The sequence below is a fragment of the Microtus pennsylvanicus genome, chromosome 9, assembly GCF_037038515.1.
Source record: "Microtus pennsylvanicus isolate mMicPen1 chromosome 9, mMicPen1.hap1, whole genome shotgun sequence".
NCBI lineage: Eukaryota > Metazoa > Chordata > Mammalia > Rodentia > Cricetidae > Microtus > Microtus pennsylvanicus.
Window position 1 is genome coordinate 53,296,573 of NC_134587.1, and position 27,722 is coordinate 53,324,294.

General features: G+C 39.2%; 1 protein-coding gene across 4 annotated transcripts in view; it reads left to right on the forward strand.

Annotated features, from left to right (window-relative positions):
- The window catches only part of Strbp (spermatid perinuclear RNA binding protein), a 130,942-nt gene extending 103,970 nt beyond the window's left edge, over positions 1-26,972 (forward strand). For 2 of the 4 annotated variants that reach the window (XM_075986093.1, XM_075986092.1), the window contains exons 14-18: positions 5,279-5,413; positions 5,827-5,967; positions 13,415-13,538; positions 17,665-17,709; positions 20,043-20,996. In XM_075986093.1, the coding sequence (XP_075842208.1) occupies positions 5,279-5,413; positions 5,827-5,967; positions 13,415-13,538; positions 17,665-17,709; positions 20,043-20,119 (522 nt within the window). In that variant the 3' untranslated portion in view covers positions 20,120-20,996. Of the gene's footprint in view, positions 1-5,278; positions 5,414-5,826; positions 5,968-13,414; positions 13,539-17,664; positions 17,710-19,634; positions 19,716-20,042; positions 20,997-23,281 lie in introns of those variants that run through there. The other 2 variants (XM_075986095.1, XM_075986094.1) reach the window with 2 other exon arrangements.
- The last annotated feature ends 750 nt before the right edge of the window (positions 26,973-27,722 follow it).

Below are 27,722 nucleotides of genomic sequence, written 5' to 3' on the forward strand. Positions count from 1 at the left end.
GCAATGAAAACACTATGAGGAAAGTTCATAGCACTAAACGCCTACATAAAGAAGCTGGAAAAAAAAAAATCCCACACTAATGAATTAACAGAACATTTGAAAACTTTAGGACAAAAGGAAGCAAACTCACCTAAGATAACTAGACAGCAGGAAATAATCAAATTGAGAGCTGAAATCAACAAAATAGAAACAAAGAAGACAATACAAAGAATCAATGAGACAAAGAGTTGGTTCTTCCAGAAATCAACAAAATAGACAAACCTTTATCCAAACTAACCAAACGACAGAGAGAGAATATCCAAATTAACAAAATCAGAAATGAAAAGGGGGACATAACAACAGACACGGAGGAAATACTGAGAATCATCATGTCATATTTCTAAAAGTTGTACTCCACAGAACTGGAAAGCTTAAAGGAAATGGACAACTTTCTGGATAAATATCACTTACCAAAATTAAATCAAGACCAGATAAGCAAATGAAACAGACCTACAACTGCTGAAGAAATAGAAACAGTCATCAAAAGCCTCCCAACCAAAAAAGCCCAGGACCAGATGGTTTAAACTCAGAATTCTACAAGATTTTCAAAGAAGGATTAATACCAATACTCCTCAAATTGTTCCACACAATAGAAACTGAAGGAACATTGCCAAACTCTTTTTATGCGGCTACAATTACCCTGATACCCAAACCACAGAAAGATATTAACTAAGAAAGAGAATTATAGACCAATCTCACTCATGAACATTGATGCAAAAACACTAAATAAAATACTGGCAAATCAAATCCAAGAACAAATCAGAAGCATCATCCACCATGATCAAGTCGGCTTCATCCCAAGATGCAGGGATGGTTCAAAATACAAAAAAATCTGTCAACACAATCCACCATACAAACTCACTGAAAAATGAAAACCACGCGGTCATCTCATTAGATGCCGAAAAAGCTTTCCACAAAATACAACATCCCTTCATGATAAAGGTCTTGGAGAGAGCAGGGATACAAGGAACATATCTAAACAAAATAAAGGCGGTATACAGCAAGCCAACAGCCAATATCAAACTAAATGGAGAGAAACTCCCAGCTATTCTACTGAAATCAGAAACAAGACAAGGTTGTCTACTCTGTCCATATCTATTCACTATAGTTTTTGAGGTCCTAGCTAGAGCATTAAGATAAGAAAAGGAGTTGAAGAGGATACATATCAGGAAAGAAGTTAAACTTTCACTGTTTACTGATGATATGATTGTTTACATAAGTGACCCAAAAATTCTACCAAGGAACTTCTACAACTCATAAACACTTTCAGTAATGTAGGAGGAAACAAGATTAACTCAAAAAAAAAAAAATCAGTAGCCCTCCTGTACACAGATGATAAATGGGCTGAGAAAGAAATCAGAGAAACATCCCCCTTCACAATAGGCACAAATAGCATAAAATATCTCAGAGTAACTCTAACCAAACAAGTGGAAGACTTGTATGACAAGAACTTTAAATCTTTGAAGAAAGAAATTGAAGAAGACACCAGAAAGCGAAAAGATCTCCCATGCTCTTGGGTAGGTAGAATTAACATAGTAAAAATGGCAATCTTACCAAAAGCAACCTACAGATTCAATGCAATGCCCAGCAAAATCCCAGAAAAATTCTTCACAGACCTCGAAAGAACTCAACTTCATATGGAAACGCAAAAAACCCAGGATAGACCAAACAATCTTGTACAATAAAAGAACTTCTGGAGGCATCACAATCTCTGACTCCAAACTCTACTACAGAGCTACAGTACTGAAAACAGCCTGGTATTGGCATAAAAACAGACAGGAGGACCAACAGAACTAAATCAAACACCCATATATCAATCCACACACCTTTAAACACCTGATTTTTGACAAAGAACAAAAAAATATCAAATGGAAAAAAAGCATATTTAACAAGTGGTGCTGGCATGACTGGATATCAACATGTAGAAGAATGAAAATAGACCCATATCTATCACCATGCACAAAACTCAAGTCCAAAAGGATCAAAGACCTCAACATAAAACCAGCCACATTCAACCTCATAGAAGAGAAAGTGGGAATTATACTTGAACACATTGGCACAGAAGACCACTTCCCAAATATAAACCCAGTAGCACAGACATTTAGAGAAACAATTAATAAATGGGACCTCCTGAAACTGAAAAGCTTCTGTAAAGCAAAGGACACTGTCAATAAGACAAAACGACAGCCTACAGAATGGGAAAAGATCTTCACCAACCCCACATTAGACAGATGTCTGATCTCCAAAATATACAAAGAATTCAAGACATTGATCATCAAAAGAACAAATCATCCAATAAAAAAAACTGAGTGCACACCTCAACAGTGGAATCTAAAATGGCTTAAAAGACACTTAAGGAAATGCTCAACATCCTTAGTCATCAGAGAAATGCAAATTAAAACAATTCTGAGATTCCATCTTAAACTATAAGAACGTCCAAGATAAAAAATACTGATGACAACTTATGCTACAGAGGTTGTGGGGTAAAGGGAACACTTCTGTATTGCTGGTGGGAATGCAAGCTGGTACAGCCCCTTTGGAGATCTGTGTGGCGATTTCTTAGAAAAGTAGGAAACAACCTCCCTCAAGCGCCACTTTTAGGTATACATCCAAAGGATGCTCAATCATGCCACAAGGACATGTGCTCAACTATGTTCATACCAGCATGGTTTGTCATAGCCAGAACCTGGAAACAGCATATATGCCCCTCGAATTCACCAGGAAAAAAATAATGACATCTCGAATTTTGCAGGAAAATCGATGGAGCTAGAAAACAATTTTTGAGTTAGGTAACCCAAACCCAGAAGGACAAATATTACATGTACTCACTCATAAGTGGTTTTTAAACAGAAAGCAAAGAAAATCAGCCCACAAATTACAAATCCCAGAGAATTTATACAACAATGAGGACCCTAAGAGAGACATACATAGATCTAATCTACGTGGGAAGTAGAAAAAGACAAGAACTCCTGAGTAAATTGGGAGCATGGGGATTTTGCGAGAGGGTTGAAGGGGAGGTTAGAGGCGGGAAGGGGAGCAGAGAAAACTGTAGAGCTCAATAAAAATCAATAAAATTAAATCAGAAAAAAAGTAAAACAACAACAAAATCACAAACAAGGTTCCTGCCTCAGTTATAAGAGTAAGTAAGTGTTAAGGACTCAAGTCTGTAAATCCCTGTCAGTAATTGCTTAGCTCGATGTGCTGCAACCATTGTGTCCTGAGTCTGAAAATGCACCACTGCAAAAAGCAAAAGGCTAGGGCCATAGTAGGTGCCCCAGATCAATACAAAAGGCTAGGGTCATAGTAGGTTCTCCAGATAAATACAATAATGCGGAGTCTCTCTGGAAGGACTGGTTGTTCCTGATGCATACAAAAGGCTAGGGTCATAGTAGGTGCTCCAGATAAATTCAATAATTCAAAGTCTCTCTGGAAGGAGTGGTTGTTCCTGGTGCATACACTTAAAGCCATATAAAATTAGAATATTGCAGCAAGAACACTTCTGCAGGAATGGAGGGAACAGGTATTCTAGATTGAAAGAAGGTGAGCTGCCATGTCCTGGAGTTGTAAGTATACATGTTTGAGCAGTGCCAAGTGGTCTGGTTGGTATGGAGAACACTGCTGAAGAACACTAGTTTCTCCTAGGTTGCTAAAGAAGATAGGTGGAGAGCATTCAGTCTGAGGATTCGTAGAGACAGGATCTCCCCTTCGTCTGAGCATTGGTAGATAAGAGCTCTCTAGTGAGTGGCTGCTCTGCTTCTCTGATCTTTCAGTCTATCCATCCAACTCCCTCCTACCCCCAGCAGGGTTTCTCAGTAGCTTTGGTGGCTGTCCTACCTCTTGTAGACCAGGCTGGCCTCAGACTCACAGAGATCCGCCTGCTGAGTGCTGGGATTAAAGGTGTGCATTGCCACTGCCTGGCTTGATCTTCCAGGTTTCACCCCTGATAGCTGACTCCAAGTTTTTATTATTAAGATCAATTAGAATTCGTACTACAGCGTGAGCTTCTCTCATAGCAGCTACATGACTTTTGGTAGTGGGTACTGCTTCTGCTTTGTGGCAGTGAGTGGAGATCTCTTATTTCTTTTTTTAAATTACCTTAATTGATTAAAGTTGGGTGATTTGTGTATGGGTGGGTGGGGGGTGAGATTTGTTTGCATAAAAAGTGTTTTGTGGTTTGGAACCATCCTTCTAATAAGAATGTAATATATCCCTACCCCCATATTGCCAAACTATACTGTCCTTTGACTTGCTAATTCTCCCTTTTTCCTTGATAGCTACTCATGATTGGTCTGGCACTGAGCCCTTTAAAACCAGGTGTGCATGTATTTCAAGGAAACTGTCCTTTAAAAGTAATCTTGTGTGGATGGGTGTGTCAGTACATGGTTGTAATCCCAGCTCTTGGCAAGTGGTAACCAAAGAAATGAGAATATAAAACTTGAGTTCCACTGGGCAGTGGTAGCATACATCTTTTATCCCAGCGCTTAGGAGGTAGAGGAAGGCAGATCTCTGAGTTTGAGACCAGCCTGGTCTACAGAAGGAGTTCCAGGACAGCCAAAAGCTATGCTGAGAATCCCTGTCTCAAAAAACAAAACTACAGCAAAAAGCATTGAGCTCTAGCTTGCTTGGGCTAGAGAATGATCTTTAAGTGAGGTTTCACCTCAGCAGTGCCAAACAGAAGGTTTCTACAGCAGGTACCTGCTCTGTAACAATTATACTGTACTTTTTGTTACTTTTAAACTTCAAAATCCATAGTTTATAGGCTATTGTTTTTTATATTAGACACTTTCAGATATGTTTAGAGGGACTGAGGGGCGTATAGAAACATTTCTCTCTCACATCCAAAATTGAGAGTTACTTCTTGCATACCTAAAGATGGAAATGGTGAATCTTCAAGGCATTATGCAAATTCCAGTTGTTGTATCTGCTTTGTTAGTTACCTGCAGTCTCAGGACTTGCACAGTTCAGTTCAGACCCTGCACTACTGTGGAGTGAGCGGCAATGTTCCTTGTGTTTTTGAATGGGGGCAATCCTTGAAAGGCAGGCTGTTGAGATGACTACTGCAATTACCGCTTACAGTTTCATCAGCTTAGATAATGTTTCGCCATAAGGGTACAAAGGTGATTCATTTTAGCCCTTATTAATTAGAATTAATAAATTTACTTTTAACATAATTATATTAAAAAGAAATTAGGTGTTTTGAAGTCTTGATTGACCGTCTTATCTTCCCTTTCTCTTTTAGGTAAGAACTCAGGGTCCTATTCTCACAGCAAGTGGCAAAAACCCTGTAATGGAACTCAATGAAAAAAGGAGAGGTCTCAAGTATGAACTCATCTCAGAGACTGGTGGAAGCCATGACAAGCGCTTTGTAATGGAGGTGCGTACCTAAATACAAACCTACCTTATTTTTTATTTCACAGACATATTCTTGAACTGATAGTAGAAAGCATTTTAGACTTCTGTTAGCTTTTATTATTTTAAGAACACTATTTGACTTTCAGTATTTTCTTCCTAAAATTTTTCTTTGTTTAGATTTATTTTACTTTATGTGTACTAATGCTTTGCTTGCATGTATGTGTGTGTATCATTGCCTGTTGAATCCCCTGAAAATGGAGTTATAGACAGTTGTGAGCCACATATGAGTGCTGAGAATTGAATGTAGGTCCTCTCCAAGAGCATCAAGTACTCTTAACTGCTGAACTAATTCTCCATCCCTATGATATCTTCAAGTTCAAAGACATGTACAGAGAGTTTTCTGAGATAACTGTAAAGTGATGTTTTTAATTTCAGGTAGAAGTAGATGGCCAGAAATTTAGAGGTGCAGGTCCAAACAAGAAAGTGGCCAAGGCAAGTGCAGCACTAGCTGCTCTGGAGAAGCTGTTTTCTGGACCCAATGCAGCAAATAATAAGAAAAAGAAGATCATTCCTCAGGTATAAATGAAACAACCTTTGTAATATTCTCAAGTTAAATATCCTGTTTATTTGCCATTTTAGTGTCTCCTTAAATTTTATTTTTTTTCCCACACTTGGGAAGTAAGGTAGGTAATTAGATTCCTGTTAGTTCTAGGCCGGCTTAGTTTATATATTATTTTCCAAACCAACAGGACTACATTTTTATCTGTGTAACTGTGAATGTATGCCACATGTGTGAGGGTTTCTACAGAGCCCAGAAGAGGGTATGAGATCCCCTAAAGCTCACTAGAGTTGCAGTTGGTAAAGGCTATTGTGAGCCACCAGAAAGTAGATACTGGGAACCAAACACAGAGCAGTTAGAACTTTTAGCTACTGAGCCATTCTCTTACCCCCACCGTGTGTGTATATATATGTATGTATATATGTGTGTATATATATATATATATATTTGGTTTTTTGAGACAGGGTTTCTCTGTAGCTTTGGAGCCTATCCTGGAACTAGCTCTTATTGACCTGGTTGGCCTCGAACTCCTCTGCCTCCTGAGTGCTGGTATTCAAGGCGTGCACCACCACCTCCCAGCTCCCCACCATATTTTTAATTGGTATATAAAATAAGGGGTTTCATTGTGATTTTTCTTTTTTGTTTTTTTCAGACAGGGTTTCCTTGGATAGCCTGGCTGTTCTGGAATTTCTCTTTGTAGACCAGACTGGCCTTAAACTCAGAGATCCACTTTCCTCTGCCTCCCGAGTGCTAGGATTAAACGCAGGCACCACCACTGCACGGCATGGATTATTGTGACATTTTTATACATGTTTGCCATTGTACTTTGTTCTCCCAATCCACTGTCCTCTCCCCTGTCCCAATCCCTCCTAACCCAATGCTGGCACTTTTGTCCTCTCAAATGGTCTATTTTGTATAATATAATCATCTCCATTTCTACCAGTTTTTCTGGAAATACCATAATTTCATCATCTTTTTGTTTTTGCTTTTGTTTTTGTTGTTGTAGTTTTTTTGTTTATCGAGACAGGCTTTCTCTGTGTTACAGTCCTAGCTGTTCTTGAACTAGCTCTTATAGACCAGGTTGACCTCAAACTCAGAGATTCTCCTGTCTCTGCCTCCCAAGTGCTGGGATTAAAGGCATGTGCCACCACCACCTAGTAAAATTTCATCATCTTTATACCTAATAAAATCAATCTTTCTCTCTATTCATGTATGTGTGTCTATGTTTGTGTGCATATCATATTTTCTTTATCCTTTTATCTGTTCTTCTAGGCTGATTCTGTGTCTTGACTATTGTAGATACTTCAGCAATAGGTATGGATATGCAAGTATCTTTGCAGTATAGACTTAGAATCCTTTGGGTATAGCTGTGTTATATTGTAGTTCTACTTCTAGTGTTTTGAGGAGCCTTGGTATGATTTCTATAGTGGCTATCAAATTTACATTTCTACCAGGGGCCAACGGAAGGTGCGTCTTATTAAAAAAAACACTTATTTTATGTCTATGAATATTTTGCCAGCATGCACATATATGTCCATCATGTGTATGCTTAGTGCTATGGATCCCCTGGAACTGGAGTTAAAGACAGTTTTGAGCCGCCACGTGGGTCTTCTAGGAAAGCAGCTAGTTCTCCCAGCCACTTAGCCATTTCTTTAGGCCTCATGAATAAGGATTCTTAATCTACATCCTTGCTAGAATTTGCTGTTTCTGTTTTTGTGTGTGTCGTTAGGGTGGTGGGGTCATACACATGGGCTTTAGGCATGCTAGGCATACACTCTACCACTTATTTATATCTCCAGTCCTGTTTTCTGACTTGGGTGAGATGAAACCTCAGTGTAGTTATCTTTTTCTGTGATGTATTGAGCATTATTTAAAAAATTTATGGCCATTTATATTTTTCCTATGACAACTCTCTATTCAATTCATTAGCCTATTTACTGAGTGGTTTTTTTTTTGGTGTTTAAATTTTGGAGTTCTTTACAAATTATTGATTATTCTCTGTGTGATGGCCAAGATTTCTCTCCTATTCTGTACACTGTCTTTTCTGTCATTTTGATGGTGTTTTTCTTTGCTGTGTAGTAGAAGCAACCCCATTTGTCCATTCTTAGTTTATTTCCTATGCTATTGGAGTTCTTTCAGAAAGCCTTTACCTGTGCCTAGACCTTTGCACTCCCCTTAGCACTTTCAGAGTTTCTGGTCTTTCTTTAAGGTCTTTGATACATTATGATTATGATTATCTAATTTGTCTGTCTGTCTGTCTGAGAGATTGGACCTTAGTTTCATTCCTCTACATGTGGATATCCTATTTCTTTATTGATGAGGTGATCTTTTTTCCAATGTGTGTTTTTGACACCTTTGTCAAAAAGTAAGTGCCTGTAGCTTTGTGGTCTTATTTATAGATCTTGCAGTTTACTTCTTGCAGTTTACTTCCTTAGTCTGTGTGATATTTTGTGCTAGCACCATACTGCTGCCGTTATTATAGCTCGGTAATGTAATTTGAGATGAGCTGTTATGATGCTTTGTTTTAAAGATGAACTTAAAGAGATCATTCATCTCTGGTTGGGTATTTTGGTTAGAATCTGTTAGGAATTTGGCAAATTTGTTATTTATATATATCAAAGCTACTAATTTTTGTTAATTTTATATTCTGCCACTTTGCTGAGAGTATGTACTGGATTTATTTATCTATCTCTTTATTTATTATTTTTTATTTTCGAGACAGGGTTTCTCCGTGTAGCTTTGGAGTCTGTCCTGGCACTTGCTCTATAGACCAATTTGCTTCTGTCTTTCAAGTGCTGGGATTAAAGGCATATGCCACCACTGCCTGACTAGATTTAACAATTTTTTGTGTGGAGTCTTTAGGGTCTTTTACATATAGGATCTTGTTATTTGCAAATGGGGTCATTTGAGTTCTTTTCTGCTCCCCACTTACATGACTGCTCTAAGTAGGATTTTCTGTTCCCCACTTACGTAGGGTTTTGAGCACTATATTATGTAACTTAAGTAGGGTTTTATATTACTTAAGTAGGTATTATATTACTTAAGTAGGGTATTATATTACTTAAGTAGGTATTATATTACTTAAGTAGGGTTTTGAGCACTATATTATGTAACAACAGAAAAAGATGGCACCCATCTTATTTCTGATTTTTTTTTCACATTTAGTATAATGTCAACTATAAGTTTGTTGCATAAAACATTTTTTAATATTGAGGTTTGTTCTTTCTATTCCTAGTGTCTTTGGGGCTTTTTTTAAATTTTTTTTTTTCATTTGTTGCATGGAGGATGCATACATGTCAAGGCATGCATGTGAAGTTAGGACAGCTTCACATTCTTTACCATGTGGCTCAGGGGCTCTAACTCACATCAGGATCAGTGACTAAAGCCATTTTTTTAAATCATGAAGAGATGTTGAACTCTTTCAAAAAAGTCTTTTCTGCTTTTATTGAGATGATTGTATGATTTCTGCCCTCAAATTTGCTTATGTGCCACTTAAGTTTGTGAAATTGTTTATCCTTAATGTCTTGGCAGCTTTCTCTTTGGGACAGGTTATAAGTAATACACATCAAGACACAACTTCTGTTCAGTGGGTATTTGGTTTCTGCCCATAATTTTGTGGAAAGTGAAGTCATTATTGGTACAGTGAGGAATAGAGGGGATTTGTCCAGTTGTAGTCCCTGCCTGCCTGCTGGAGCTCACTTAACCCCCACCCCACCCATGCCCCACTTCCTCACCACGATGTGCTTCTGTGTTGTGGTGGTAGTAGTGAGTTGTTTGTTGTGGTGGTAGTAGTTAGTTGTTTGTTTGGGGGGAGAGGAGAGACAGATTCTACTCTGTGGGTAGCACACAACATGATTGTGTTGTCCATGTAGACTACTGCTTTGGGAATGTCAGTGCCACTTGGAGGCCCAGGATCTTTATAAATTATTAAGATATTTGGGAAAGATGGCCTCTTAGTTATATGTATTAGTATGAAATTTTTCTGTCTTTTCATTTTTGTATAACAAAAATATTTTTAGACATTTATGTCTGAATTATATTTATAATTCTGAGGGGAAAAGATAATGTAAGTAAAATATAAGACATGTTGTCCTTCTCATAGTGAGTGCTGGTGGTAACACTAATGGCTGAATACATTATATGATAGAAAAAATACAATAAATGTTTAGACTAGTGAAGGGAACTTAGACTATTTGAACCTCAGCGAAACATATTTAGATTTTTTCACATATGGTAAATCCATTTTAGGAGGATAGAACACCATCACATTTTACAGAGGAAGAAATTAGGAACGTTGTAGATGGTTACATGATTGATAAAGTTCCTTGTTAGAGGCACTGAATTAGGGGAGGATGATCAAGGAAAATCAAAGTAAGCATAAAATGTGATAGTGAGCCTGGCAGTGGTGGCGCACGCCTTTAATCCCAACACTCAGGAGGCAAAGGCAGGTGGATCTCTGTGAGTTCAAGGCCAGCTTGGTCTACAAGAGCTAGTTCCAGGACAGCTAGGACTGTTAAACAGAGAAACTCTGCCTCATAAAGGGGGAAAAAACGTTATAGTGAAACCACCGTACTTTCTTTGCTAATTAAAAGTAGCAATTATAATTGGGTGCAGTGGCACATACCCTTAATCTCTATACAGCAGAGGCAGATGTAAATGGATCTCTCTGAGTTTGAGGCCAGCCTAGTCTATATAGTGAGTTTCAAAGAAAATCAAAACAAAACCCCAAACTTGTTTTAAATGACAAAATAGGAAAAATAACTTTAATTTCCATGTGGATACATAAGAAAAACCAATCTTAGAAATGTGTTCCAAGGAACAGCAGTACTCCTATGTGACACTGTCTAGACAAGAATGAAAGCCAGAGGACCATGACATAGCAGAGTCACAAGTGTCAGGGACATTGCTGCTGTTGCTTTGATTCTGGGCACAGGCTGGCTCTATCTGATGGTGAGAAAATTGCTGCCTAGGTGCTAGTCTCTGTTTTGCTTTCAGGGCTTGTATATCAGTCCTGTAATCTGAAATTTTAGATAAAAACAGAACAACTGAGAAAATCATGGTAGCGATTGTATGTTCCTGTAGTTCCCCACTGTTAAATCTTTTTCTACTTATTTCTTTTATTAACTCTGCTTTGGTGGGTGACTGGGTTGGTTAATTGTCTGAGTGGTTGGATTTTTTGAGACTAGTTCTCATGCTGTGATGCAAGCCAATCTTTAACTTACAATCCTACTGCCTCAGCCTCCTAAGTGCTACAATGGGCACTCAGCACCATGCTCAGCTCTACTCTCCCTTGGATGTCATCATCCCTTATTTCCTCCATAACTACTTCTGGCTCCAGAGATAATGTGGGGATTGTGGAAGGAAGACTGACAGTGAGAAACACTTTCTCTTGGTTTTTCTGAGGATTATAGCAGATGCACATCGAGGTTGATAGGACCATGATATCACCATGCTCCTTTTTCCTATGGTGCCAGCCTTAACAATAATTGTAGTTATGTGAGATTGCTGGTATATGGCAAATGCCCTTTTACCATGGTAGGGCTCCTCCGTCCCAGTGCACCACCATCCAATTCAGTTATAAGACAAGCAGGGCTGGCATGGTTTCCACAGCCCACAGCTACCCTGTATGGTACAGGGTAGGCATCTGTTTTTAAAAAACCCTTTTCTGGTTGAACTGTATAGGCTCACAGTGATAACCATGGTTCACATCTGATAAGGAGATTAACCCATTATTTGGAGGAATCTTGTAAGATTTCTTTATTATCCAAGTCATATGGAAACAGCTGAACATGTTACATCGTCTTTGTGGCCAGCCCCCCCCACCCCCTGCCCCCCCCCCCCCCCGTTCCCCAGCTCCCCTTCTGTGCTCAGCAATGCTGTATGTTTTTGTAGTAGAGCACACATTACTTTTCTTGGTTGTAAATATTTGTAGGGCTCTCTTGCTTCAAAAAAGAAGAGTAGTTAATTCCTATGAATTAGTAGGAAATGTGTTATCCTTGGTTTGGGTTCTATCTTGAAACTCTTAAACAGTGAGATTGGCTGCCTGCATTTTCCAGGGCAGTCTGCTGACATTGGAGAGAGGCTGAGGGTATAGCCAGCAATGATCCTGATGATAGGCTTAAGAATCTTAGAACCTAATGAGTCTGTAAATAGATACAAAGTAAAAACAACAGTGATTTTTTTTTAAATTCACGTTTGGTTAAGATGAGTCTTTCGCTTAAATTGATAATTGATGCTATCTAGTTAGCAGCTGGGTAATCCAAAGGCCAGAGGGGCATCTGTTGGTGGTGCTTTCTTAATTCTGGTGTATCAACTTCTTCACAAACATTCTCAAATGGTAGGTGAAGGCTTCTTAGGTGACACTGACACAATTTCATTAGGGTGGGGAAGGCACGATGCCAGGAGGCGGCTGACTTTATGTTCACAGTCAGGAAGCAGAGAGCAGGAACAGATGCCCTTCTAAACCAGGCTTCAGTGGCAAAAGGCCATGAACAGTTTGTTGCATATTTCATCCATCTGGACATTTGTAACAAAAGTAAAATTAAGCAAAATCTTTATAGAGGTATAAATGTAAAAATAAGGTATTTTCAATTCTTTCAGTGAAAATTGGGTCAATTATTTTCTAGATTAAGTAGAAAGATCATTGTCACCTTGGTTTGCTTTTCCTATAGGAGACATCCTCCACTTGAGCAGGAAATTTTATTATTTACAAAGCCTATATTCAGGGGCTGGAGCAATGGCTCAGTGGTTAAGAACACTTGTTCTTGAAGACAACTCGAGCTTGGTGGCTCCAGTTCCAGAGGTCTTGATGCCCTCTTTTGACCTCCACTGGTGCCAGTTATACATGTAGTGTACGTACACACACACACAGACACATACAGGCAAAGTCATACATGTGTTATGTACACACAGATAGACAGAGGCAAAGCACTCTGATACACAAAATTAATTAAAATTTAACCTGGATTAAAGTATTAATTAGATAATGAAGTTTGTTAGTGGTAACATAAATTAGATCTGTGTGGGGACACTCTGCCATCAAATATGATTACTTTGAGCTCAACTGTGTTTTTTTTAAATATCCCCTCCCTTCCCTTCCCCTCTCCTTCCCTTCCCTTTCCTGGTTCACAAGTTTATTGCTGGAATATTTTCTGCCTCTAGGTGGAAAATTCAGTGGCTTTTAAATCAATGTGTCATGTGTCTATAATGGCTTTGGGTGTAATTTGACCACTCAAATTTGTATGTAGAAGGTTTTTCCTGGGTGAGATATAGTCACTCGGTATTTTCATTTGTTCAGCACGTTCTTCAGAGTAGCTCGTTAAGATAGCTGTCATTTCTGTTTTGCAGATAGTCTACTGAGAAGTCTTCTGGTAAATGGCTACTGTCTAACCTGACGCTCCATAGCAGATGAGAGATTGAAAATTTTTTCAATGATGAAATAAATTATTACTGTTGTCACTACAGGCAAAGGGTGTTGTGAATACCGCAGTATCTGCAGCAGTTCAGGCAGTTCGGGGCAGAGGAAGAGGAACTCTGACAAGGGGAGCATTCGTGGGGGCTACAGCAGCTCCTGGCTATATAGCTCCAGGTTAGTGCCACTTGCTAAAGATCCAATGACTTTCTGATTCCAGGACTGAAGAACAGCATTTCCAAAGTTCTATGTGGTCTCTGCAAATACCACACATGTATAAGAGGAATAAGCACGAACACACACACACATACACACTTGTTTGTATGTATGTATGTATGTATGTATGTATATATGTATGTATGTATGTGTATATGTACATAGCTTCAAAAGGGATCTGCTGAGTAACTAAATCCTTTCTGTAGGGAGAAGAAAGATAAGTATTGCTGACTTTGGATGAAGGAACATACTTTGATGGGGGTGGGAATGGGGTGGTGCAGGATGGAATCTAAAAGTTGTTCTACAAATTTTGATGCTTGGACAGCAGAGCAGGATGTATCCTGTGGGGGATACAGTCATGCTTGGTTTACCTAAATTGCTATGGAGCTTCTTAATAGGGTGAATCCTGGTTAAATTAATATTTACGTATTTCAATATTTGAGAACAGTCAAAGAAATACAACACAAACGGAAACATGGGGGAGAGAGTGTGTGAGAGACAGAGTATGTGCATGAGTATGTGTGTTGGGGGGTGATTTGTGGGATGGATAAACCTTGGTTTTACAGAGCTCATATATACTAGGTATTCCATATAAGTTATTTCACTTCTTAGTCCTTCCTCAGCGTTTCCTCAGGTGGAAGGTAGTTTCTAGGTAGGTCAACCAGTTCTGGGTGAAACAAGCAGCATAGGTAGGTCTTTGATGCTGGTGCTAGCATTCCCGAAGCTATTGGTCTTTTCATTTTAACACATGCTTGAGTGAGATCCAGAAAGCTGCCCACTATCAGCCTTCTGTTCAAATCCATATGTTGTTTTAAACACGAATGTCCAGTTGGCTTGTTAAAGTGACATTCTTTGCAATGGTGAAGCAGTGAAAATTTTCACTTGACAAGCCATTTGTATTTGTTGACCAAGATGAAATTTGTATGAACTTTAGGTCTCATTTTTTGTTTGTTTGTTTGTTTTAAAATTAGGGACTGTCCCTAAGAATTCCCTTAGAATTGTTTCACTGTGCATTTTGTTGCCGTTTGGGAAGTTTTATGAATGATGTGCTTTGGAATTAAAAGTTCACTCTGGTTGTATTCCCAGAGGATATGTCTTATAGAGTTCTCTTGCTTTGAAACATACCTTAGATTTTATCCTTGTTGAGCTTACAGTGTGAAAGGAAAGTTAACAAAAGTAATCAAATAACAAAACTTAAAACTGAGTCTGGGAGGAGACAGGCATCATGTGGTGAGAATGTAACAGAGTACCTCGATCTAGTCTAGTGATTCCATGAAGGCTTCCCTGAGGAATTGACACTGGAATGGAGTTAGTAGGGGTTAATTGAGAAGGCTGGGATAGAAAACTAAATTGCATGTGCAGTGACTCACTACTGTTGTTGCAGGCTTTCTGAATAGAGAAAGGATGATCTTTTGCAGGCAGAAGTTTATTGTGTGCTAGCATGGTTTCTGGAAATTTTCCTAAAAGGCAAAGAGCCGTTAATATCTCAAAAAAAGTGTTTTGCACAGTTTTGGCTTCTTTATCACCCATATGAGGTGATTTATATTCTGAATAGGTACTTTAAACTAAATTAGTGAGGCTGAAAGTGCTGGAATGAGGATGAAGGAAGGGTGGTTGCAGAAGAGATGTGCTAGAGTTGCATGTTTCTTCTTCTTGGCTCTTGGAGGGCCCCTGCCACAGTACTAATGATGAGAACTTGACCCATTCGATGAAACAGAAACACTGAATAATTTGGAGGGTAGGAAACCTGGCAGGTGGGATGTACAAGTCTTTCTCTGTCCCACCAGCTCCCAAGTAATGACATGAAAGCTTTTTATTAGTTAGGAAAGCTCAGCCTATAACTTAGGCTTGTTCCTAACTAGCTCTTATAATTTAAATTAACCCATTTATACTAATCTGTGCTTTGCCTCACGGCTCATGGCAGATTCCTGTACATCCTGCTTGCTCTGCATCTCCCCTTGTTTCTTTATAGAGTTCTTTCTCTGCCTGGAAGTCCCACCTAAACCTACTGCCTAGCTATTAGCCATTCAGCTTTTTATTACACCAATCACAGCAATACATTTTTGTACTGTGTAAAAATATCCCACAACTTTGGGAAGAGCTTGGGGTGGGGTGGGGGGGAGTGTGAGCTAAAGTTGATGAGTTATCCAGTCCTGGAGTCCATGGCTTGGATTTCTTTCTTATGCCTTACATTCTTTATTGAAAATTAATAGCTTTGACCTTTTTCAGTAATGGGTATTTATTGAGATGAGTTTGGTTTTTGATGACATGTTCCTTTGGGACTCAGTTTGGTAACTTCTCTTGTTGCAAGATCTTATGTCATTTGATTCTTGACCAAGGGGTCTGCAGCTGCATTTATCCTGTGACGTTGAGCAGGATTGTGTGTGTTTTTTGGTTGCCAGATTGTCTGTCTTAAGTCACTGCTTTGACCTCTGTACAAGTCTTGTTTCCTGAAACTTTAAAAAAAAAGCAGACCAATAAAGAATTAAGGACAATAAAGAATTAAGGTTCATATGGATCTTGATGAGTTCTGTCATTGGTGGAGTGTCTTATGTCCAGGGATGGCATAGGTGAACGTTCTTACATGTATTTTAACTTCCCTGCCCATGGAGCTGTTGTTTGTAGCATGGATGCTCAGAGTCTTTATGGAACTCAGCCTCTTTGCTTAGTTAAAGGTCAGGGTTAAAATCCTAGTGGCCTAATCACTGGCCAACTTAACAAGTTACCAGTTTCAACTCTTTCAGTAAAACTTTTGATATTGCAGGTTAAAGAACTAGCTCTTATTCCTTGGAATACATTTATGAAATGGGTTGGACATTGGAGGAAACATTAGTCCTGGGGATTTGATACTTGATGCCAGTTTCAAGGATTTTGAGCAGCACAAGTAGTTCTAGAACAGTTGTGATATGATTTGGTATGAAAAATTTAAATTTGAATAGGTTTTATATAGCATTCATGTCATGTTGTATCTTCAGACAGGGTCTCACTATAGCCCTGGCTGGCCTGGAACTTGCTAAGTTGTAGAGCTTGAATGTACAGAGATACACCTGTCTCTGCCTCTCAACTCTGAGATTAAAGGTATGGGCCATCATGTCCAGCCTGGTTTGTTTCTATGTAGTACTTAGAGGCAGGATCTTGATTCATAGTTTAGGATGGCCTGGAACTTTACTTTATAAAGCCTACGTCTACCTCAGCATCTGTGGTACTGGAATTACTAGTGTGCATGACCATGATGGGCCTTCATCGTAGTTAGAGACCAGTTAAAATGTGATCCCTGGGACTTGACCAAACCATTTCATATTTATATGCTTTTTTCTGAAAGATGAGAAATTGTAGTTTTTATGAACATGGTGTATCTAAACCTTACAGAAACACTATAAAGAAGCTTGGATTTTTCAGTTTAAAAGATGGGAATATGGCAGATTTTGTGCTCTTTGTTTAAGGATGTGTGAGCAGTTAATGTCTGGATTAACTCATTCAAAAACAGTTGTTTTCTTAGTAATAATTACAATCAGGTTTTCTTTTATAGGCAAGAGACACTAATATATCAAGTTACCAACTTTTCAGGGAGACTTTGAGCTGGGGTCTGGCATTCAGATACTGTTAAGTTGTGGACCTTGTCACTGGGCTCATGACCTGACCCAGACATGCTCTTTAGTGGCAATTGAGGCTGCAGCTCTGTCACTCTTCAGAAAGGAGCCATGGAAAGTTTCCCTGTTCCATCTTTGAGAAATTGGTGATTGAGGTGATTCTAAGTATTATTTTGGCTAACAAAAGCTGTTTGTTCTGCTAAGTTTAGTTTAGAAAGCTACAATGTCACTTTAGTGGAGCATACAGACAAGTAGATACATTACAGTACAGTATAGAAGTACAGATGGAGCTAGTGCGAGAGAGAACACCATTGAACAGAACAAGAGAGGAGGAGGATGTTAGGGTAAGTTAAGGAATTCTCTATAGGTCATAGTGTGAGACTTCTACACTTAAGCAGGACTAGGGAGTGACTGAACTGTAGGGCTGCTCTTGGCCTTCCAGAGTCTGGAGTATTCCAAGTAGACCTGAACTGATTGCTCTCCTCTTGTTTGACCAGGTTATGGAACACCATATGGTTACAGCACAGCTGCTCCTGCATATGGTATGTATACCTTCTTACTGATTCTTCTTCTTAGCCTATCTCTCACAGCAACCCAGAGCATAGTTTGTAACCAGGGTTTCCAGAAACAAGTTGGAGGATCTCAGATCTAATCATTCTAGTGATTCAACTTAAATTCCCTCAAATGCCACAACCTTGTGGTTCTTGGTTTGGTTGAAGTTGCTCTTCTCTCTGCTTTGCCTGATTGGAGACTGCTTGTTCTTATTGCCTGTTTCTGACCATATTGAAATTAAATATTTGAAGTAATTCTTCTTACAGCAAACCTATACTCCATTCAAAGGCTACTGAAGGGCCACACCCAGTTTTTAGCATGGCCACCTACCAGTTACATGGCCACATTGTTAGTTTCTATATGTGTATTTTATGAATGTGGGTGGTTTGAGTCAAGAAAAGAAAGCCATCACTTTAAATTTGTACCCATTAGTCTTTGCTTTACATTTTCCTTTGGGAATGGAAATGTCATTGGTCCCACAGAGGTGATGGGGTTTATTGTCAATGTTACCTTTCTTCAGAAGTCAGTAGCTGTTGGTAGAAATCCTAGGTTTGCCGCTTCTTTCCTTTCCAAAATAAAAAAGTAGCAGCAGATATGTGAATGAACACTAATGGCCCTTTGGATAACTTTTGAATGAGGTTTATGTGGCAATGGAGGCAGTAGGTTTGGAGTCAGTGATATGCTGTTAGACATCTTTTGTAACTCAGATGTTGAATGTTACAGAATCAGCCACCATCTACAGGATGCTTGACAAAGAGAGCAAAAGAGAGTGTGTGTGTACACGTGCGTGCATGTGTGTGTGTGTGTCCACACAGTCCCAAACCAGGCATGCATGCACATGGAAGGCAAAGGTCCTCTATGCATCGCTATATGTGGCATGAATCCTCTACATGAGCTCAGACCTTCACCTTGTGCCCTTTCTCTTCACACATCAACTTTACCGTTTTTATTTTGATGACAATTACAGGTTCTTAGACATTGCTTTTCTGAAGTGTTGAATTTGAATAGTTTGGCAAGGGTCAAATACATGTAGAAGGTTTTGTTTGGACAAAGTACAGACTTAGGTACTATGCCTAGTTGTTTCCTCTGGCACACTCATGTGGATCAGTCTTCCCCATATTCTGAACTAGAGTAATCCTAAATATGGTGGTTGGGCACTAGTCCAAGAATATGTTTTTACCTACAGTTCTTTCTGAATTCAGACTGCTGGAGTCTTTTCAGTTTGGCCATCGGCATTTGCCCGTTTCTCTAGTTTTTGAATGTCCAGAATACCTCATCCTTCTAGAATGGGGTCAGTTGTTAACCTAGACACAGCACAATTGACTTATTTGCTCTGCTATGCGTTTTGTGAGCACCAGAGCTTGCACTCTCAGCTGTGTGTCAATCACACAATCATAAGAATTTATTATGGTAAACTGTTGCTAGAGACTCTTTCTTTTAAAAATTTGATTTTTAGCCTCTTCAGTTACATCCATGTTTTTCCTCAGTCTTTTTAATTTTTCCTGGTCTGTCCTTAACATTCTTTCACCCTGTGACCTCTGAGCCTCAGTAGGCTCCTCTCTTTCATGTGCCATATAACTGACTTCCAAAGCTGGTGTAATTTGATGCCCCATTTTTCACATAAAGGATTTGGTTTTTAAATGTTACTGTGATGCAAATCTACTAAAACAATGCTTTATTTTGGCTGTAAGGTAAATATGTCTTTTGGCCTTGGTAAAGCTGTTGCATGTGGAGTTATCTCCCTCTGATCATCTGGTGCTCTTGAATTCCTGCTGTTGCTGCTTTGTGATTTCTCCTAGGTTAAACATCAGCATAAAGACGGGCAGATTTCAAATCCTTCTTTAGTGTGCAGGAGTTTGTGAGGCCACAAGAACGTATTAATTAGAAATTAAGAAAACAATATTAATCTTTCCAGATTTGCCATGTCAGCATTAGTGGTCATCCATGAGAAGACAAACACCTGGTTGGTGGCTCTGGTTGGAGCTTTCTTTCTTTCCTGGGAGTTGATGCCTGCACAGAAAGTCTTAAATTTTGACATATTTCTCCTTAATATGTCATGTACCATCTTCTTTACAATTCATGCCTACTCACTCAGATGTCATTTCTGAGTATCATTCTGTGATATAGGCATTTTATTTTTGAGCAGAAAACATGATGTATCAAAATAGAAGAGCAATTGATTTGTGAGATATTTGTGGGCCTCTTCCAAAATGGTATATATAAAATGGACTGACTAATCTGGAAATGGTTAATGATAATTATTGTAAGAATTTTTTTAACCTGAAATTTTTATTAGAGTCCTTTCCGTTTCTTTTCTCTGTAGGTTTGCCCAAGAGAATGGTTCTGTTACCCGTTATGAAATTCCCAACATATCCTGTTCCCCACTACTCATTCTTTTAGCAAATGACAGAAGCTCATTCCTATTGAACAACAGTACAGTACAATGCAGAATGTTAGAGAAAAAGCCTTTTTATCCTGCTTTCTTTGAACACATACTTGATCAAATTATTTGTAAAGAACATCTTTCCTACTTTTTGATTTTAACAAATGCAAATTTAGTTCTCTAAAACTTGAAAACAAACAAAAAGAAACCAGTTCTGTGAAACGGTACCTCATTCCTGGAAATAATTTATACCAGCCCCTTCGTTGTAGGGAAGTCTAGCAGCTCAAAGTTGACGTTCTCAGAGTATCAGATTATGTAAAGTTAAATTTGTGAAGGATGTATAGAGTCTCAACACTGATCACAAATAAACTGCTTTGTTGTAACACAAGAGTACTGCCTGGTTCCTGATGCAGCCACTGATTCATAGCTGACTAATGTGCTTGCCCCAGGGCACTTTAATTTGGGCTGTAGTTAATTTTTTTTTCAAATACAGTAGAAAATTTTCATTTAAAACTTAACGTTGTAAATAATGAAGTGTGTAATTAAAACCAATAAAATATGGGTTTGAATATTGTTTTAGCTTATTATTTTTGATATGTTTTGGTATAAAATTTCAAGGAATTGCAAACTAATAATAACCCTAGAAACCCATTCATTATTTGTAAGCAAGCTGCTAAAACACAGCCAAGATGATTGTTAGTCCGACTCAGTCTGCTCTACTCTGTAAGCTCTTGTACTCCAGTGGATAGAGCATCCCCACGATAAGGTCACATTCTGTTATCTCAGCACTGCTTTATTCAAATGATGGCACCACTCAAAGATGGGAAAGGAGGATTGTGAATATCTTAGTTTACGAATTTCCAAGTTAAAAGAATAAATTAATCAATCACCCTCTTTTGTTCTTGTGGCCTTCTTCACTCTGTAAGACTCTTCACTCCTTGGCTTTTTCATGAAGATAGATGATTAGCAGTTTTTCTGGGATTCCTTGAAGGGTCTCCTTTCCTCTTCAATGATATCAGAATCTAAAGCAGCAACAGGATCCCCATAAAAACTCGCTCTCCGATTGTCCCAGTTCTTGTTGAGTGCTGCTGTGAAAAGTGACAGGTTTCAGCCATGGGTCAGCATTTACTTTTAAGACACCTGGTTACACTGGTGGAAACTGAGTCAGTAACATTGTGCTGTTCTGTGAAGGGTGCAGACCCAAGTCTTCACTTGCATTCTCACCTTGTTTGGAAAGCTGATGATGTTACTAGAAGGTAATGGTTTCATTAAGGTATTCACCCCCATTCAAGTGACAGTGTCGTCCTCTGCAGACATTTACCAGCCACTGTGGCTTAAAGATGACTCAGTAGGAAATAACTACTTTTCTGCTAAATTCCTTTTCAAAACCAAGCGGTGCCTGTTACTTTAAGTGGTCTTTACTAACTTTGGAAGCAAGGGCGAGATGAGCAGGAAGGCACAAGTGCGGCACCACTGCTCAGACGTGTAGTGCACAATCATCTGTTCCTTCCTTGACCCTTTGTTTCTGCTAGTGGTGGGTGATACTTTAATAAAACCTTGTCACTTGGCTGGAAATAGCTTTAACTTGTCATTCTCATCATGTGTGTTAGTGGCAAGATGTAATCGAGCAGGGCCCCTTTCAGCTGGGAGTTTTCATATTCATTGATTTGTTTTGCTGACCTATGGATGAAACAGAGCCATCACTGAGAAGAAGAAGCATGGCTGCTAATGTCCAGTTCTTATTAATTAAATATTTACAGTGGTCCTCTGTTTTTTGAAACACTATTAATTGGCAGTTGCAGTTGTATTATTTGAAATTGATCATCAAATTTGGACTCTAGGCTGGAATCTCCCTGGAGATTTCTCTTAAGAAAATATTTTTGCAGTCTCTGACTCTGCTTCATAACTCACCCCCCTCTCTGATGGAAGAGGGAGCTGTGCTGTTCTCCAACATGATGGCCGTCATTTCAAATGGTTTCTACCAAGTCTTCCCCCTTCTTAATTTGTTGTTTGTTGGAAGTTACTAACCATGTTGTAAACCTGCCGAGTTGCTGCAAACTTTTACATTTCTCTGCTTTACTTAAAACAATGGAGCTGTCAACCTTATGTTAGAAGTGGTAACCATGCAAGTTCAACTGTTTAAATCTGTAATGAATTAAGTGTCCTCCCACCTTTTGCTCTTCCCACCCTTCATTTTGTAATGAAAATTCCACTTACAGCTGAAAGAGCAGAGAAATATAAATGAAGCTCATAGCTTCATCCAGTTGTGTGAGATTAACATACAGCTCTGCTTCTCTGCTCTTTTCTCCACTGTAGGTGGTTTTTTCATTGACAGCCCCTATTGCCAGCCTCTGAGCGTCGCACCATTTATTATTCACTTGGGCCCTCAAGATTTCTTCTCTGACTTCTAGAACCATCAGGTTGTCTGGCTTCAATGGCAGTTTCTTTCTTCTTAAGAGCATTGTGAGCCCTGAGGCTTCCCAGCTTTCAGACCCACCACTCTAACCCTTTTTGAAAACAATGACTGGGAATTTTAAAGAAGAGCAATACTTTGTCCAAAGCCACGATAACTGTTTTAAAGCTCCTTTTGGAAACATAGCAATATTTAGATGTAAACTTTTCGGTGTAGCTCTTGTCAGGGAATTTATAGATTAATGTAGAACTTAGAATCTCTGTGTGAGCTATGCTATCCTCTGACACTTTTTAGTCATTTTTAACACATAACTCAAGCACTTACAGTTTTGACTGTCCAGCTAGCAGTATTAGAATTTATTTGAGACAGATGTCCTCCCTAAGCCATATCTTTTGGTGGGGGCCAGCACTTCACCAGAGGTGTGGCTGGCAACCTGTGTCCCTTAAGGCTTCAGGAGTGCCCCACCTCTTAATACCTATAGAGGTTCCATAGATATATGATATACCTCATGCTGATGAGGTTTGGTGCATAGTATGGTGAAGTAAGGGGATGGGTTTAAATAAGTCCTGATTTTTTTTTTTTGGTAATATCTGAAATTGTTAACCTTGGGAATAGAATACTGGTCATGCTTGGATTAGTCTTTTTTTTTTTTTAAATTGGGTGAATGTTTGAAAATCATGAATCAGTCACCATAATTAATTGAAGAGCTGGGAATACCTCGTTGATGTATTTTTAAAACTGGTGTTGGACCCTCTGTGTATTTCAGGTTAATACTTTTAAGCAGTTTTCAGCACGTTTATCTCACTTTATTCTCGTTCTCCTCGGACCTCCGTAGCCATATCACTTGTATAAGATAGGCTGAGCTATAGTGACTGTAAGCTGTGATCTCAGTACACAAAGGTAAGCTCTTTTATTTTCTGATTAAAGAAAAAATAACCAATTAACACAACCTGCATATATGACAATCATATGATGTATTTGATCTCTTAGGTCTTATGTCACTGCATTAACTTTAACTTTTTATGGCCTAAATGTAAAATAGTAATTTTCAGCATTTGTTTTAATACTCTTGTAAATGCTTTTTATTCAGGAGAAACATTTCACATTCACCAAGTCAAGTGTATGTGAGTAGAAACTTAGAATATAATGTATATGTAAATTATACATAGAAGCACTTGTTTGAATATAATAATTCAGTGGTAGGAACACTTAACAAAGAATTAAAATGACAGGGCACTCTCTAGGAGCTGGAATATCAGAAACAGTAACATTGGTAACAGTGCCATAGGATTTATGTGTGCAATTGCTACACAGGCTGAGGGTATAAGTGCCAATCTCAAGAAGAAAACCTTCTCTGACCTGTGTTGCATGCCCCATTACAGCAACAGCAAGAAGCCATTAAAAAAAAAGCAATAAAAAAAGACAAAACTATTATTAACTGTGGTAAATATGTGTAATTGGCTGTGTTAAGTTATTTGCAGAATCAACTTGAGCAAGACTCAGAAATAGTGATACAGAGTCCACAGAAAACAAATTGACTTAAGGAATCTATGTTTTCCAAGTAGGGTACCTAGAGTATTATTTCTCACTGTAGTCAGTCATCAACAAAGTTCATTTAAAGAATATGAGGGTTAGGCCAGATACTTTAATAAGGATTTGCTTCATTTAGTATACCCCATAAATACACTTCATTATGTTAGATGTTCTGTGTTAAAGCTGTATTTATATAGATAGGTATATAAAAATAAATTTTATGTTTTACATTTCTATAGCAGTTTCTGTTCATTTCTAGCATTAAGGTTGCTGGGAAAACTTTGTTCCCATATAGAACCTGTAGTTTCTGAGATTGACTTCTGTTAAAGGCTGTACAAGGCAGAGCAGAGCAGTGTAGTCCTGTGCCTGTTGATGCCAGGTCTTTTTTGGGACCAGGGAAAGAGGTCCTGGTCAGTGGGAGCATCTGAAATCTGAACATTTCCTTGCTGGTGGAATTGGCCTGGTTTTAAATAAATACCCAACTTTGGGAGAACAGTGAAAATAGTTATTAATTTATTTACTAGTTTAATTATAAAATACTGAACATTGTAGGCTTTCTAACACCAGAAAATTTATGTTACTTGAGGATCTCCTCATGTAGCATACTTCCCTGGCACTTTCGAGGGCCTGAAATCTGCTCTTGTTATGCTGCTCTGCTCTGTCCACATGTGTGGTCAAAAAGTGGGATGGGCGCCCAGCACACATTGCAGCCCTGCTTGGCAGCAGGCTCTGTAATCTGCAAAGGATACAGTGGGAAATGTAAACACTGACTACCATTATAATAAATCACTTGCTGTAACATTCCTGATTCTTATTTATTTATTTACTTATTTATTTATTAATGATTAGAGTGCAGGAGAATAGTCAGTACTAACAGAAATGAGCTAGAGATGTTTTCACCCCAAGCTGTTGGAGCTTGTAAACCAGGGGCATTGTGAGCAGAGTGACATCTGAAAAGCAGCCTCTCTGTCCATTCTTTTAATGCCAGTGTCACCTCAACCAGAACCAGAAGGTACCATGGCATTCAGGCTTGATCTCTGCAACATCTGATGCCATGCAGCCAGTGACTATGGGTTCCTTGGTGTTTCTAGGAGGCTTGGGAGGGAGATGGGTGGGGTGTCAGTGACAACTGCAGTTAAAGTGAGTTTCAGCATGGGTGTGTGTGTCTCTGTGGCACTTACCAGCCCACAGTGCAGCCTGTTTAAGCCTCAGTTCCTTCTCCTAATGGTGTCTTATAGAAAGACTGTTAAGCAAAGAATTTGTGTTGGATTAGTTGCACGAATAGATACCTTTTCCCACGTCACCATCATTTCAGTTAGGAACTAACAGCTTCCATTAATGTTTGAAGCAATGATCTTTGGAAGTTTTTAAAAATAGAACTATAATGTGGATTGGATTATATAAGCTTTACATTACAGATAGAGATAGGGATAGAAACCATGTGGGAATCTAGGCCAAAGCATTTCTCTCATTCCAGCCCATTCCTATGGAGTTTGGGAATCTGATGAGTTCATATATTCAAAGCTTTTAATGGTACCTGGTGTTGGTGCGGGTGACCCTGGCAGGTCCCACTGTGAGTGGAAGAGGCTGTGGTGGGTGGTAGACAGACAGATAACACCATGCAGAGAGTGCTTGGGTATAGAGTTTACTTAGTAGGTATTGGGAGGGTATGAAGTGTAAGGGTTATGGAGAGAGGAGAAGAGAGGGAGGGAGGAAGGAAGGGAGAGACAGAAAAAGAGGAAAGAGAAAAGAGGGAGGAGGAGAAGGCAGAGGCTGCCTCTTCAGAAGAACAGGGAAAGGAAGAGAGGATGCAGGCTATCAGCTTGCCTCCCTGGGAAGGGGAGATGGAGCTTGTTCCTTAAAGGGACAGGTACCCAGCTGACAGGGCAGGCCATCATAAATATAACACCTGGTACACAAGAAGTACTGTTCTGGTTGAGGCAGAAGAATGGATGTAAGGCTATGCTGGTTAAATAGCAGGTGCGTGAACTGCTTAGGGGTGAGCTGGGCTTTTACTCCTTTGTGCTCATAGGTTTGGGGTGCCCCCAGACTGAGGCCAGACTTGGCAGTACAGATTTGCTCATATTTCTGCTGCACCAGCCAACTTGCAGCTCAGGGTTTTATGGGTGCTTAGGGTTTCTCAAGAACTGAACTTAGACCATTTATCTGCTGATTCAAGTTTTCTACCATACTTCAGTTTTTAACCCTACAATGGCCAGAATCTAGTCTTGAAGGCTTGTGGTGTTTGGTTTTAGAGAACAAGTTATTATAAACTATGGAAAGAAAAGGAGGACCCAGGAAGCACCTAGGAAGCTGTTGATTCAGATTCTTTTGTGAGGAGTCCCTGTCCCCTATCCCTTGTCTCATAAGTGGGAAGCATCTGCACGTACCACCACATGAAGCTTCCCTCCCTTCTGTCTGAGGCTCTTAGGGCATTAGTATTTTTTATCTTTATCTGGTTGTCTACCTGTTTGGACACAATTGGGAAGTTTCTGTTGAATTTAAGGAAAATGGAGTGATGGTGAAGTTGCTGCTTCTGAACTGAATAAAGATTCACTACCATGTAACTGCTGGCTCGCACATGCTTGCAAAGACCTAAGGAGCCTCAGAAGAAGGGTGGACAGGTTGTGTCCCAGGCAGTTAGTAGGAGGTAAGTTAAGTGGAAACACAAATTGAATTCTGAGGTGGTGCTGAATTTAGGGGGAAAAAAACCCAACCAACCAACCAATCAACCAACCAAACAAACAAACAAAAAACCCCAGTGTGGGCAAGGATTATGTTTAAGGAAGCCAGTAAATTAGACTTTGTATTACTTGGTAAAAGTTACTGTGTTCCTACTTAGCTAAGACTATGGTTAGGTTCTTGGCCACATTTGGCCAGCATTGAAGAAAGGCTCTTCACACCCACCACCACCACCACCACCACCACCACCACCACCAAACAAACAAATTGAAAACAGAATGACAACAAAAAACAAACTTGAGCAGTTATTAGAGGACGATCATGGTCTTTTTACCTAGAACTTTACCATTTGTGCTAGTGGCTGTGTTACCTCGCAAGTGGATGGTATAAAGATTGCTGTCATTGCAATGCCCAGGTAGGTGGGACTTAACAACTTCCTCATTGGAGAGGAATGATCCACAGTTGTCTTTCTCTGTTGCTGTATGACCAGCACTAGCAGCAGCACATGAGATCAACACAGTTGCAGTTAGGACATTGCTGTCCCTCTTTGTTAGAACTTCTCCTTTCTTGTTCCCTTCATACAACCAACCGTCCCCAGTAATTCAGTTAATGGCAGGTCTTTGCCTAGGACTTAGGCTTGCCCAACATTTTGATATAAACATGTTGTCGCCTACAGTGTTCATGTGACAACTACATAAAATTCCACAAAAAAATTGACAGAAGGAACTAATTTTGGAGGCATGAGTAGTAGATAGATTTAAGAAGCCAGAAAGAGAATGAGGAGGGCTGGAGAGATGGCTCAGTGGTTAAGAGCACTGCCTACTTGTCTAAAGGTCCTGAGTTCAATTCCCAGCAACCACATGGTGGCTCACAACCATCTGTAATAAGATCTAGTGCCCTCTTCTGGCCTGCAGGCATGTGTGTAGGCAGACTATGGTGTACACCATAAATAAATTAAAAAAAAAAAGAAAGAGAATGAGGAAGAAATATTG